Here is a 14,662-nt window from a genome sequence, read left to right as displayed (position 1 = left end):
TAGTTGTATTTTCCTAAGGTCTACAAAGTTTCAGCCTGAATATTAACTATGTGTCTCTTTCCACAAATGCCTGGGCTTTTCCCCCAACATCTTCTGTTTTATTTCCGACTTCCAGTGTCTACCGGTTGTTTGGTTTCAGCTGCTTAAAGTAACATCCTTCATTGCCCAAAAGTTTCTATTTAAAATGGTGGAAATTGGCAAATGTATCTGAGCAGAGTTGGGCTGAAAGAGAAACCATGAGTTGCTGGCCTCCACTCACGTTGGAGAGAGGGAGGGCCTGTCTGAGGTAACAAAGTACTGACTTGTGTGGACTGTTGTTTTTGATGGACTGTAGATCAAGGTCTCTCTGGGGGCTTTTTTGCTATGATTATATGGTAAGGGGGTGGGGAGTCAGTGCATTTGCTAGCTCAGAACTGGAGTTTTACAAATGACATGAAGCCAGGTATCACTGCAGCTGGTGCCCACACAAAAAAGGCACAGGGGCCTTCGACAGGGCTGTTTCAACATGCCTCTCCTGACGTGGCGCAGCTTCCTGGCTGCAGTTTACTTCATGTGTGATGATGCAAATCAGAGACACAAAGACTTGCAGATGGAAAAGCAATCCTCCAGATACTCTGCTACAAGAGCAACTTGGGAGCAGCATGTTAATCAGTCAGAAGTGATGGGGAATCAGGGAGAGAAGCAAATGAGGATGATGGTGGTGTGAAAGACTTGAATCTGTTTATCATCTGACATACTGTCGTATCCTCCTTTTAGCAAATTTGGATCTCCTTGACCAAGATTTGCCATTCAGTTAGATTTTGACCAATGTGTGACAATTTACCTGGTTTTTGTCACATATTCCTCAATCTTGAAAGGAGATCTCCCCTTCCCCCACCACCACTCTCCAACCCCAGATCTCTCAGGCTTCACCATCACCTGGGGTCCTCGGAGCTTCCATCTTCCTCCCTTCCTCCCCCAAACCTCCCTCCTATGATGCCACCAACTGTACTCCCCTCTCTAATCCCTGCTGTGTTTTCACCATTCATTCCGATCTTCCCCTCTGTGAGGCGGAATGTTCTGTCCTGAGCACAGGCCTTGCTTTTGTCATAGTTCATAATTCATGTTTAATTGTCATTCAGCCATACGTGAACACCCATGAATACAACCAAACAAAACAGTGGTACTCTGGGGCTAAAGTGCAACTCACAGTACCAACAGTCACACACAGCACAAAGCACATATAAGATATCAGAAAAATGCAGTCACTCAAAAAAAAATATAGTCCCAAGGCCCTGAGTCCATGAATGGTGCAGAAATCTGCACCGGAACACAGGACAGCTTGTCTTCTGCCGAACGAACACTAGGGGGCAGCACAGACCCCAGCTTGGACGCCACGCCGTACTGACTCTGATGCCTCTCTCCTGGGTGGCTGTAAACAGGCAACACTGCGACTAGAAACCTAGAAACCATTAGATATGACCAGCCACACAGCTCCCCTGCCATCCACCAATGAATCAGTGAATCCGACTCGCAGCGTTCCACATTAACAATGTCTGACAGAGTTTTACAGGCACAAGAAAAGCGACTAAGACGTTAGGCTTGTCGTTAGGCTGCACACCTCCTTCATGCACCAACGCCTCTGATGCAGGCAGCGTCACGATCCACGTCACGTACACCCTGTTCAGCAGCAACTCTCAGGCACCTCCTCTTATCTACCCCTTGAAGAGGACCGCGCTAGGGACCACCAGAAAATTGTCTCTCACACTATCACTGATCTCATCAGCTTTGGAGAACTCCCATCTGTCGCCACAAACTCATAGTTCCAACCCAAGATCCGCAAACATCTCCACTGCTCCTGCCCCACTGAACTGGTGTCCTCATACCTCGACTCCATTCTGTCCCCCTCAGTTCAGTCCCTTCCCACCTACATCGTGACACTTCACATGCTCTTGATCTCCTCAACAACCTACAATTCCCTGGCCCTTGCTGCCTCATTTTCACCATGGATGTCGAGTGTCTACACACTTCTATCCCCCATCAAGAAGTCCTTAAAGCTCTCAGCTTCTTTCTCAATAACAGAATCAACTAGTTCCCCTCCCCCCACCACCATCCTCCGTCTGGCAGAACTGGTCCTCACACTCAACAATTTCTCCTTTGGCTCCTCCCTGTTTCTTCAGACTCAAGGGGTAGGTGTGGGCATCTGCATCTGCCCCAGCTATTCCTGCCTTTTTGTTGACTACCTAAAGCAGTCCATGTTTCAAGCCTTCCTTGGTAGTGCCCCCAAGATTTCCTTCACTACATTGGTGCTTCATGCACCCATGCTGTGCTCATCAATTTCATCAACTTTGCCTCCAACTTACAGTCTGCCCTTAAATTCATTTGGTCCATTTCTGACACCTCCCTCCCTTTCTCGATCTCTGTCCCCATCTCTGGAGACAAACTGTTTACTGACATCTTTTATAAACCTACCAATTCCCACCCTGACTCCAGTAAAAATGCTATTCCCCTTTCTCATTTCCTTTGATGCGACCACATCTGTTCCCAGGATGAGGTTTTCCTTTCCAGGACATCAGAAATGTCCTCCTGCTTCAAAGGACACGGTTTCTCTTTCTCCATTATTGATGCCACCCTCACTCGCAACTCCTCCATTTCCAGAACATCTACAGTCAACCCATCTTCCCACTGCCTTAACAAGGATAGAGATGCTCTTCTCTTAACCTACCATTCCACCACCCCGTGAGGCTCTCTGCAACTTCTGCCATCTCCAAAAGGATCCTACCACCAAACAAAACTTTACCTCTGCACCCTCCCACTTTTCCCTCCGATTTCCCTTGTCCGTTTGTCCCTCCACACTGATCTCCCTCCCGGCGCTTAGCCCTGCAAGCAGCCAAAGTGCTACATCTGCCCATTCACCTCCATTCAGGACCACAAACAGTCTTTCCAGGTGTGAATCTGTTGGGGTTGTTGATTGCATGCCAGTGCTCCTGATGCAGCCTTCTCCACGTTGGCGAGATCCGTCGTAAATTGGGGGACTGCCTTGTTGCACACTTCCGCTCTACCCACCAAAAGTGGAATTTCCCGGTGGCCAACCATTTTAATTCTTATTCCCATTCCAGTTCTGACGTGTCAGTCCATGGTCTCCTCTTGTGCCATGATGAGGCCACCCTCAGGGTGGAGGAATAACATCTCATCTTACGTCTGGGTAGCCTCCAATCTGATGGCATGAAAATCAATTTCTCCATCCGATTTTTTAAAAAATCCCTTCCCCCTTCCCTGTTTTTCTATTTCCCTCTCTGGCCTCTTACCTCTTCTCACCTGTCTATCACCTCCCCCTGCTGCCCCTCCTTCTTTCCTTCCCTTCCTGACCTACACTCCTCTCCTATCAGATTCCTTCTTCTCCAGCCCTTTACCTTTCCCACTCACCTGGATTAACCCATCAACTTCCAGCTAGCCTCCTTCCACTCCCCCTACCTTTTTATTCTGGCGCCCTCCCCCTCCCCCCTCCCTTTCCAGTCCTGATGATGGGTCTCGGCCTGAAATGTCAACTGCTTACTGATTTCTATAGATGCTGCCTGACCTGTTGAGTTCCTCCAGCATTTTGTGTGAGTTGCTATTGACGCAGAAGGTGTTTGTGTTTTTGTTTTTCCGAAAATGTTTTTTGATGCTAGAAAAACATGTTTTATAAGCTTTAATGATGTTAGCTGATGTAGAATGGACATTTTGTGAGAAATAGCTCTTGACAGTTAATTAACACCACATTTACAATTACCACACATCAAAATTGCTGGTGAATGCAGCAGGCCAGGCAGCATCTCTAGGAAGAGGTACAGTTGACGTTTCAGACCGAGACCCTTCGTCAGGACCTAGTCCTCTTCCTAGAGATGCTGCCTGGCCTGCTGCTTTCACCAGCAACTTTGATGTGTGTTGCTTAAATTTCCAGCATCTGCAGAATTCCTCATATTTACAATTATCTTTGTTTTAATGGGGGAGCTATTTCAGCTCAGAGTGACGCACAAAAATGCTGGAGGAACTCAGCAGGTCAGGCAGCATCTGTGGAAAAGAATAAACAGTCTACATTTCAGGCCCAAACCTTTCATCGGGACTGGAAAGGAAGGGTGAAGGGGTCAGACTAAGGAGGCGGGGGTGGGTAGGAAGAAGTACAATGATGGTGACAATGTCGACTGAAGGCATGAAGAAGTGCAAAGTAGCAGATGATAGGTGAAACCAGGAGAGGGGGTGAAGTAAAGAGCTGGGAACTTGATTGGTGAAGCGATAAAGAGCTGGAGAAGGGGTATAGGAGAGGACAGAAGACCATGGAGAAAGGGAAGGGGGGGAGCACCAGAGGGAGATGATGGGCAAGTAAGAAGGGAAGGTGAGAGAGAGAGAAACAGGACTGGGGAATGGTGAAGCGGTGGGGGGGTGGGGGTGGAACCAGACGTTCGAAAAATCGATGTTCACACCATCAGGTTGGAGGCTACCCAGGCGGAATATAAGGAGAGTAGGCGCTCGGTGAAACCGTCTCACAATCTACGTCAGTCTCACCAATATACTGGAGGCCACACTGGGAACACCAGATACAGTAGCTGACCCCAACAGACTCGCAAGTGAAGTGTCGCCTCACCTGGAAAGACTGTTTGGGGCCCTGAATGGTAGTAAGGGAGACTGGTGCTTTAGAAACTGTTAATGATTGACCAGGCATCTGTTGTTAGCATGTATTTGCACAATTATCTTGGTTGCTGTTTGGATTTTGAATGAAAGGATTTGTAAAGCTGCTTCAGATTTGACCGAAACAGCCACCTGAAGTTGCATGGTGCATTAAAATTCTTTCTCTATAATTTCAGCCCTGACTTTACCCCGCCCTTTTCTGGAAATGTCTTCTGTTACTGAATCTAGCACTTTTTTTTTGCCTTGTCTTTTCTTCTGGTGTTGCTAGCTTCTTCAGTCCTTCTTAAATACCCTTTCAAAACCATTTGACAAAATTTTTAACTCCTTTCCCTTCGGTATACTCCCTCTTGAACTCTGTGGTGTTTTCTCCTAATGTTAAACCATGTTGATCCAGTGTTAATATACAGTCACCACACATTTTAGTGGCTTTGAAATTATAAATCTTACCACATCCCCTTCCCTTACCAAAAACATTTGAGGACTTTTGTGTTCCATTTGATCTGATTATAAACCTCTTTTGTACCTCGTTTTGCCTCTGTTTCTACCGATAACTAATCAGTCTAGGTCTGCAGTTGCCCCTTTCTTGAGTAGGGAAGAGTCATAGGGCATGAACAAAGGCCTTTTTGCCCTCTGTGCCCATGTCAGCCAGTGGGCACTTTTCCATGTTCATCGCATATTCTGACATATGGCCTGTATCCTTCAATGCCAGGCAGTTCCAGTGCTCGTCTTGGCACCTCTCGAGTGCTTTATTGACCCTTGTTTCACTTCTCTACGTTAGTGCATGGTATTCACCATTCACCACTGGGTAAGAAACGTTCTTCCCCCCATCTCCCCTCAGTCTCTAACACAAGAGATTCTGCAGATGCTGGAGATCCATAGTAACATACAAAAAATGCTAGAGGAAGTTAGCAGATCGGGACAGAAAGAAACAGTCGATGTTTCTGGCCAAGGCCCTTTATCTGTACTGATGACTGTTCTATGCCCTTGTATTCTGAGGCTGTGCCTGCTGGTCCTAGACTCCCCAACAATAAGAAACTTCTTCTCCACGTCTGCTCTATCTAGGCCTCTCAATATTTGATACATTAAAATGAGATCTCCCCCTCCCCCATTCTTCTAAACTCCAGCAAGTACAGGCCCAGAGCCATCATATGTTAACCCTTTATTCTCATGAACCTCCTCGGGACCCTCTCCAATGCCAGCACATTCTTTCTTAGATAGAAGATCAAAACTGCCCACCATATTCCAAGTGTGGTCTGACCAATGCCTTATAAAGCCTCAGCATTACATCCTTGCTTTTATATTCCATTAACACAAGTCCAGTTCACACCATCCGGACAGTCTGCTCGAGTATGCACTGATCCAGTTGACATTGTCATGTTCTAAACCTCTCCTGTATTTATTAATCTTTCTGGGAAAGCATGTCACAGACATGATTTCACTCATTGTCTTTCTGTAGTTATCTTTATGAAAAGGTGGTGGAGAGCTTCCTTTTGAGCAACTGTATCTGTAAAGTTAGATGTGGAAATTTCAGGATGATGGTCCAGCAGAGGGAACAAATGGGAACATAAGCTTAGACAAACTGGATGGGAATTTGAATACAAGTCCCTCCCCCCCCCCCAAAAGAAAACTACTTGTACCCTTTGCCCTCCTGGAATTTGAGGTGTTGCCAAAGACTTTTTGCTGTAGCGCATCTTGCATTGCCAACCGGTGGTGGACTGAAGGACTAAATGAAAGTTTGTGGTTGTGAATGGGCTTCCCATAGAGGGATTACTTTGCCCTTGCTTGTTGTAAGCTGCAGAAGTATTGTAGAGAGTTGGCACCACCTAGGAAAATAGATGTTCGACCACGTTCAGGAAGGCTTTAGCGTACTAGGAGGTGAGCCACTTATCGTCCTCTGGTTTGTTTCTGTTTTTACCAGTTATAGCTCATGTTAATGGGTTCACAGGGGAGTAAGGAACAACCTTGTCCAGGCCTCGTTCACGATGCAGTGACTGCACAGCTCTTGCCCTTTTAAAGCCCTATCTAAAATTTGCCTCTTTCCCAACTGGATCAGTGCATACTCAAGCAGACTGTCTGGATGGTGTGAACTGAACTTGTGTTACTGGAATATAAAAGCAAGGATGCAATGCTGAGACATTATAACGCATTGGTCAGACCACACTTGGAATATGGTGAACAGTTCTGAGCCCTTTATCTAAGAAAGGATGTGCTGGCATTGGAGAGGGTCCCGAGGAGGTTCACAAGAATGATCTTTGTCTTAACATTGATCGATTTATTTTGATTATGCCTCTGAAATGTCTTAATGTTTTACATGCAAGTTGAATAAAGTTCTGAATTAGCTTACAATACTTCCATTTAGCGGATTGTACGGTGAATCCTTTCTGTGATTTCTCATCCTCTTTAGTGAGTACATAGACTGTACGTGCCAGTGGAATGATTCTGAGAACAAAAGGTAGCAGACTACATAAACCTGAAGTTACCATTTCAGTAGGACACAGACTTGGGATTGCAAACGTTTGTACACTTGGACTCCTCAGTGCGAAGATATTTCCCTTAACATCCTTGTTTTCCCCTCCTTTCCCAAACTATGGATTTTTTAAAAAACTGATTCGGTTGTTCCTCAAGGAATTTGATAACGCCTTTTGTTGTTGGGAGAAGTGTCAGGCATGTTAAAATGTTCTAATTCAGATTGTCATAAGGTCACTTACAAAACTTACTGATAATCAGTTTAGTGAGATACAATCTTGTGTCGTTCACTGCATATTCTGAATGTAATGTGTTATATAAAACATTAGATTTAACCTTTTTTTCTTTACTGTTCCCTTTAAGGTATCCAACCTTTATCGATGCACTCCGAGACCTGGACGATGCATTGTCTATGTGCTTCTTGTTTGCAACATTCCCTCGGACTGGGAAATGCCACGTACAGACAATTCAGTTATGTCGGCGCCTGACCGTAGAGTTCATGAATTTTGTTATTTCCTCGAGGTCACTTTGTAAGGTGGGTGTCAACTTGAATAAATATTGTTCAAGTTCTTTATAAAACAATGTTTGTGTTTAGAGAATAATTCATAGCTTTCTAGAACAGGGAATACAAGCATCTTTTCCATTTTTGTCATCTACTGTAGGTTGTGTGTCATGAAGACTTGCAAACTAATTACTTGGGCTGGTGCTTGCATTGCAAAAAGAAAGCGTTTCAATACTCACAAATAAGCTTTTGTATGCAGTAATATTTCAACTTTCTCAGTTCCCAAACAAGAAATGGAAACTGCTTTCTTCTAAATGTAAGCTAAAACTACTGGCTGAACGGACTTTATATTTTCTATGGCCTTATATTAAAGATACTTTGATATAAGGCCGTTGTTATATCATCTAAGAATTCCATTTGTTGGTTGTCACTTTGTTCTTAATATGTTATGAATCACATCCTCACTCCCCTGCAAACCCATTAACCTGAACTGTCGTTGGTTTTGAAAGAACATGGGGAAGGAAAGTAGATTCATAAAGGAGTTTAAATGTATGTTAAATAAGATCTTGCTGTACATGGTGACATTTTTTAGAGTGTAATTAAAGTTTCTGTTATACAGTAGTTTATGACCTCTGGAAGAGCCGGTGTATTTGGATGTACCAAATACATACCACTCAGTACAGGGGTTTGCAACCTGAGGTCTACTGACCCCTTGCTTAATGGTATTAGTCCCTGGCATTAAAAAAAAAGGTTGGCAACCCCTACATTAGATGATTGCACGGTGAGATGTGAAAGATTTTGTTTTCCAGAGTGAAAAGACTAACTACAATGCTAACCATTGAGTTAGAAGCAGGAAGGGGCATCTGTCTTAACTTTGCAGCAAATAGTTCATTATATACAAAAAAAAAGACAATTTACTTAGAAAACAAACAAAAGAAAATCTGCAGATGCAGGAGGTCCAAGCAACACCCAGAAAATGCTGGAGAATTATGTGGTGGACACAGAGGCTAGTGGTGTAGTAACCCTGTTACTTGTAAAAACGCCATCCCCTTCTCTCAGTTCCCGTGTGTCCCCCGCATCTGCTCTCAGGATGAGGCTTTTCATTCTAGAATGAAGGAGATGCCCTCCTTTTTCAAAGAAAGGGGCTTCCCTTCCTCCACCATCAACGCTGCTCTCAACTGCACCTCTTCCACTTCACGCACATCTGCTCTTACCCCATCCTCCCACCACGCTACCAGGGATAGGGTTTCTCTTATCCTCACCTACCACCCCACCAACCTCTGCGCCAAGCACGTAATTCTCCAGAACCTTCGTCATCTCCGATAGGATCCCACCACTAAGCATCATCTTCCCTTGCCCCCCACTTTCTGCTTTCGGCAGGGATCACTCCCTATGCGACTCCCTTGTCCATTTGACCCTCCCCACTGATCTCCCTCCTGGCACTTTCCTTGCAAGTGGAACAAGTGCCACACCTGCCCATTCACCTCCTCCCTCGCTACCATTCAGGGCCCCAAACAGTCCTTCCAGATGAGACAACACTTCACCTGTGAGTCTTTTGGGTTCATCTACTGTATCTGGTGCTCCCAGTGTGGCCTGCTGTATATTGGTGAGACCCGACTGTTTCGGCGAGCACCTACGCGGGATCTCCCAGTGGCCACCCATTTTAATTCCACTTCCCATTCCCATTCTGTCACAATGAGGCCACACCCAGTTTGGAGGAACAACACGTTATATTCCATTTGAGTAGTCTCCAATTTGATGGCATGAACATCGATTTCTCTAACTTCCTGTAATGCCACTCCCCTGCCACTTTGCTCCTATCAGACTCCCCCTTCTTCAGCCCTGTATCTCTTCCACCAATCAACTTCCCAGCTCTTTACCTAATCCCGCCCACTCCCAGTTTCACCTGTCACCCTGTGTTTCTGTCTCTCCTTCCCCCACCTTCTAAATCTTTTTTTTCTCCAGTCCTGCCAAAGAGTCGGCCTGAAACTTTGACTGTACTCTTTTCCATAGATGCTGCCTGGCCTGCTGAGTTCCACCAGCATTTTGTGTGTGTTTCTTAGGAAATACTATTTTTAGGCAGTACAGGAAACAAACTTACAGAAATCTACAATATTTATCGATAAAGCAGTGTAATTTTACTAGGAAAACCGAAGGATTGTTTCTTGCATAAAAGCAAAATTCAGTAACCAAATTTGTTGGGCTTGTGAAATATCCATCCATCTCCATCTGTATTATCGATATACACAGCCACTTAAGTCTACTTGCAACTGAAATGAACCTGACCATGTGAAAAGATTTGATGGAGAAGTATCAGCATCCAGCAGGTATGAGGGGCAAGGATATCGTGAAAGTCCCCTTGAATTCATGCACTATCTTGATATCATGGTTTCTTCATAATCACTGTGTCCAAATTCTGAAACTGCCTTCTCAGTAGCACATTGCGAGTGCGTTCATCAGTTGAGTGCGGTGGTTTGAAGAAGGTGTTTTGTCATCCTCAATAAATGTATCCTTTAAATGATTTTAACAAAATATTCCGTAAAAATGTTGTCAGTAGTACCATTTGTCAGTGTACACTCAAGTATAATCCAGTTAAACACCGTATGAGTGGAATTTAGGGGCTTAGATGATCCTGTATTGGACTGCTGTGATAACCGTGCCCAGTGACTTCAAAAGTTAATGCAAGATGTCGGTAATTTAAACCTAACCGTATAGCAGTGTTATCTGAAGCTACATGGGCATTTGTTTAAATTAGGTTTAGGATGCATCTGAGGAAAAACATTTTCACCCTGAAGGTAATAATCTGGTACACTGCCTAAGTGGGTGATGGAGGCCTGCACATTCTCACTATTTACTTACCGCCCGTTATGCCACTGGCCTTAATGACAGCAGTGAAGGTCCTCCATCTCTGTCTGTTTAGAAGCATATTGCTGTTTCTGTAACAATTGTTATTTGACCAGTCAGGGTTGTTAGCCCTGAGCTGGACCTTGCTTGCCTCTACCCTTTGACCTGTTCGGCATGGGTGACCCTACCAAGGGGCAAGGGGCAAAGCACAAGGCTTCTGACTCCAGCCAACATAGCTCTCCAGGTCATTGAGCCACATGAGCCTCCAAACCTTACAAGAAGGTTGGGTTCCTCAGTATTTAAGAAATATCTAAATGAGCTCTTGAATTGCAAACAGGTTGTATATCAAACGCAGGTATTGCCTGTAATTTCCCTTTGGGAGTTGTATTTTCAAACCAACTGAATGACTTAGCGTTTTTGTGGTTTCCTGAAGGATTTGGCAGATCGGTCTCTGGAGAATGCAGGTACAGCCGCGGTGGCCATTGCTGTAGCAGACTTCGGGCTCGATTGAGGCTGTGGCACCCAGGCCCAAGAGCAGAAAATGAATCAACGTTTAGCCAATTTAAGCGCCAAGCCAAATTAAAAAGATTAAAGTGTCGAGACCAAAGCCGAAGGAGGAACCAGTGTCAGCTGGGTACCCCCACCTAAGCCCGTCCCCGCCTGCCAGCGTTTAACCCATCTCTCACTGCTACCTTTGGGGCAGGTGCTTGGGTCCCTGCCGCCAGGTTCGAGAGCAGTTGTTGTGCTATAGCCAACGGGCTGCTGGCCCAGCTGCACTCACTCACTGCTGAACTGACTCGGTGGCTGTGGACTCACTCCTGCGGTTCACGTTCTAAGTATTGTTTTTTTGTTATTGTTTGCACAATTTGTACTTTTTTTCGGACCCTGCGCGCCTGACTGTCTCTGTTTTCTGGCTGCCTGCAAAAAGATGAATTGCAAGGTTGTGTATGGCATGCATACTCTGAAATGGGATGGGTCTCGGTTGGTACTTGATGGTTGGATTGGACGCACCAAAGAGCCAGTTTCCACGTTGCGTAGTTCTGACGCAGGAGCGGACAGGTCTGGAATTTGGAGATTCAGAATGCAGTGGGAGCTGAAGGTCGCCCTGACACCTTTTAAGAAAATTGTGCAGTAAAATTCAACAATGAACATCTCAACAGGTGCACGGGACGCAGTTTTACAAACATTTTGGCTCCCTATGATAGCAATAAAGAAGTCGACCAGTTTGGAAATGCTTATGTAATTCCTCTTTTAATTTTAAGTGAGTTTAATTTTATGTGCATGACCCACGGCTGCACCCTCCGTTCTAACTAATTGTTACAGGAGCTCCATTGAGAGTGTCCTGACCAGCTGCGTCATTGTCCGGTATGGGAATTGCAAGGTATCTGACCACAAGTCTCTACGAAGGATTGCAAGGACTGCTGAGAAGATCACCAGGGTCTCTCTTCCACACAGAGATATTAATCAGGAGCGCTGCATACACAGGACCCTCAGCATGGTCAGTGATCCCTCCCATCTGTCCAGCAATCTCTTTGACCCCCCCCTACCCCTCCCATCAGGCAGGAGGTACCATACCATTAGGATAAGGACTGCTAGGGTGGGAACATTTTCTTCACCCAGGCTGTGGGCTGCTGATCTCCTTGCAGCACCCAGGTCTCATCGTGTATGAAGGACCAGTGGTGTCCTACTGTTTAACTTGTTTCAAAAAGGCACCTTATTAATTTTTAATTTATTTATGGTAATATTACATTGTGTCGTGTGTGAGTTTTATGAACTTGTTGTGCCTTTCGGTCCGGAGGAGTGTTGTTTCATTAGGTGGTATACCTGAATACGGCTAAATGATGATAAACTTCAACTGGATGGCTCATTTGGAACAACCATTTACTTGCACTTCCCTTGAGAAACATGCTGTTTTAACTGGTATTAACTTAGTATTTAACTGAATACTAAGTTTGTATTCTCTTGAAAGTGGCTGGTTACTGAGCTAACATAACTTCATTTCCAGTTAGTTGCCTGATCCACACAACCTCCATTGGTTGGCAGTGAACTGTTTACTAATGGCCACAGCCAGCAAATCAGGATGGCTCTGAAGGAAACTGCCGATGTTAAACTCCTTTAGCAAAGTACATCCTGTACTTGCGTAACTCGGTCTTAAATCCAGGAGAAGCAAAATAACAAATTCAGAGAATAAGCATAAACGAAAGGCCAAAACACTTATGACAAGTTGGTTCTGTGGAGAGAGAAATGGATGTTGCCCCCAAATTTTTGATTCTTCATCGGCTGAAGGGACTTGACTGTATTTCTGGCATTTCCTGTTTTACTTCTGATCTCCAATTTTTCTTTGATCTAGCAACTGTGTTAAAAAGAGATTTCCTAGCAAATCTACTACTCACCTTGGTTTTTCAGAGGAGCACCTTTTGAAATAGACTAAGAGAACTGTGCTGCTCCAAAAGGGGTTATTCTTGCTCTCGGACATTAGGCTCGACAGTTAGTCAACCTATAGCCGAGGAAGTGATAACCCCCTCCTGTTAGACTGTTTGTGGTAACTTTTTTTTTACTCTTTCTACTTCTCGGATCTATATCTGTGCACTTGTAATGCTACTGTGACTCTGTAATTTCCTTTGGAATCAATAGAGTATCTATCTACTTACTTGGTGCCAAGCTTTAATATAAACAATACTTCCTTTTTTTTACATGAGAGGTATATAATACGCCGCTGGAGATATTGTATTTTGTAAATATGATTGTAGAGCAGTTACAAGTTATGACTGAACATTGATAATGAGGAATAAAGTTAATTGTAAATTATTTACCCTCCATTACTATTTTTCTTCTAGGTGTTCTTGTCAATCAAAGGAATTTATTACCAGGCAGAAATTCTTGGGCAATCAGTAACCTGGATTGTACCCTACACATTTGCACATGATGTAAGTATTGAGACAGAATGGCCTCGTTGCTATTTGGTAGCTGCTAAAGCCAGTCGATATATGGAAGTGGGGAAACCAGACAGAAAATGAGGAAAATACTCAGTAGGTCGGGCTGCATCTCGAAGGAGAGAAGCAAAGTTCACATTTCAAGTTGATGTCTTTTCTTCGGAGCTGGAAAAGCAAGGGAACACTTGTTTTCTCTTGCTTCCCTGATTTAATCAGGTCAACAATTTAAAACATTGACTGTTTTCATGCCCACAGATGCTTCCTGACAGCTGTGTCTCCAGTGTTTTCTGTTTTTATTCCATATTTCTAGCATCTGTAAAGTTTTTGCTTTTCTATTTTTGTAGAAATGTGGTTTGTTTCAGGCCAGTGTCATTGGAATTGGAGTTGGTTTATCACTGTCACTTGTACTGAGGTACTATTTGAAAAGTTTGTCTTGCATTACTGTTCATACAGATCAGATCATTACACGATGCACAGTAAAACAGTAACAGAATGCAGAATAAAATGCACCAGCTATAGAGAAAGCACAGCACAGGTAGTCAGTAAGGTGTGCAATCATAACAAAGTAGATTGAGGTCAAGAATTTATCCTATTGTACTGACAGCAGGGTAGATGCTGTCCTTGAGCCCAGTAATACATGCTTTCAGGCCGTGTCTTCTGCCCAGTGGGGGAGAGTGTAACACGGAAGCAGGTTCACGGGTTTGGTGACTGAGACAGAAAACACTTGACTGTGAATAAGTATATTAATTACTTACTTACAAACAGTAAAAAAAATTTGAACATTGAAATCCCCCCCCCCCCCAAGTTACACGAACTACAGTGCTAAATGTTCAACAAACAGATACTTAACTAAAAGTGCATGTGGAACTTATCTTCCCAATGGTTCTGCGAGACTGGCCCTGGGGACAGAAGGTTTAAAAAAAGAGAGCCTCCCGCATGTGCTATTCTTTATGCCCAGGGTGTTTGAAACCTGACACCAGAGCTGTGGCAATGGGGAAGAGCTGCTGCCATTTTTAAACAGACCAATCAACAACCAACACAGACTGATAAATAAGCCAATCCCCACGTGACTGGGAGGAGAAGAGAGAACGTTCAGGGTGGATGAGGTCCTTGATTCTGCTTGGCAGTTTTACTGAGTCAGCAAGAAATAGAGAGAGACCATAAACGGGGAGGCTAGTGTCTCTGATGTGCTGAGCTGAACCCATGACTGTGCAGAGCAGTTGCCATACCCAAACCAAGATGCATCCCAATATGATGCTTTCTATGGTGC

At 44.4% G+C, this 14,662-nt stretch overlaps 1 protein-coding gene across 1 annotated transcript in view; it reads left to right on the top strand.

Moving 5' to 3' along the window:
• Nucleotides 1-14,662, top strand: part of pes (pescadillo) — a 42,815-nt gene that overhangs the window by 8,846 nt on the left and 19,307 nt on the right. Inside the window, exons 5-6 of the mRNA XM_072247691.1 lie at nucleotides 7,477-7,648; nucleotides 13,297-13,386. Coding sequence (XP_072103792.1) covers nucleotides 7,477-7,648; nucleotides 13,297-13,386 — 262 coding nt within the window. The remainder of the gene's footprint in view (nucleotides 1-7,476; nucleotides 7,649-13,296; nucleotides 13,387-14,662) is intronic.

Source organism: Mobula birostris, chromosome 31 (genome assembly GCF_030028105.1).
Source record: "Mobula birostris isolate sMobBir1 chromosome 31, sMobBir1.hap1, whole genome shotgun sequence".
In the NCBI taxonomy this organism is placed as follows: domain Eukaryota; kingdom Metazoa; phylum Chordata; class Chondrichthyes; order Myliobatiformes; family Myliobatidae; genus Mobula; species Mobula birostris.
This window is presented reverse-complemented; position numbering and strand designations above follow the sequence as displayed.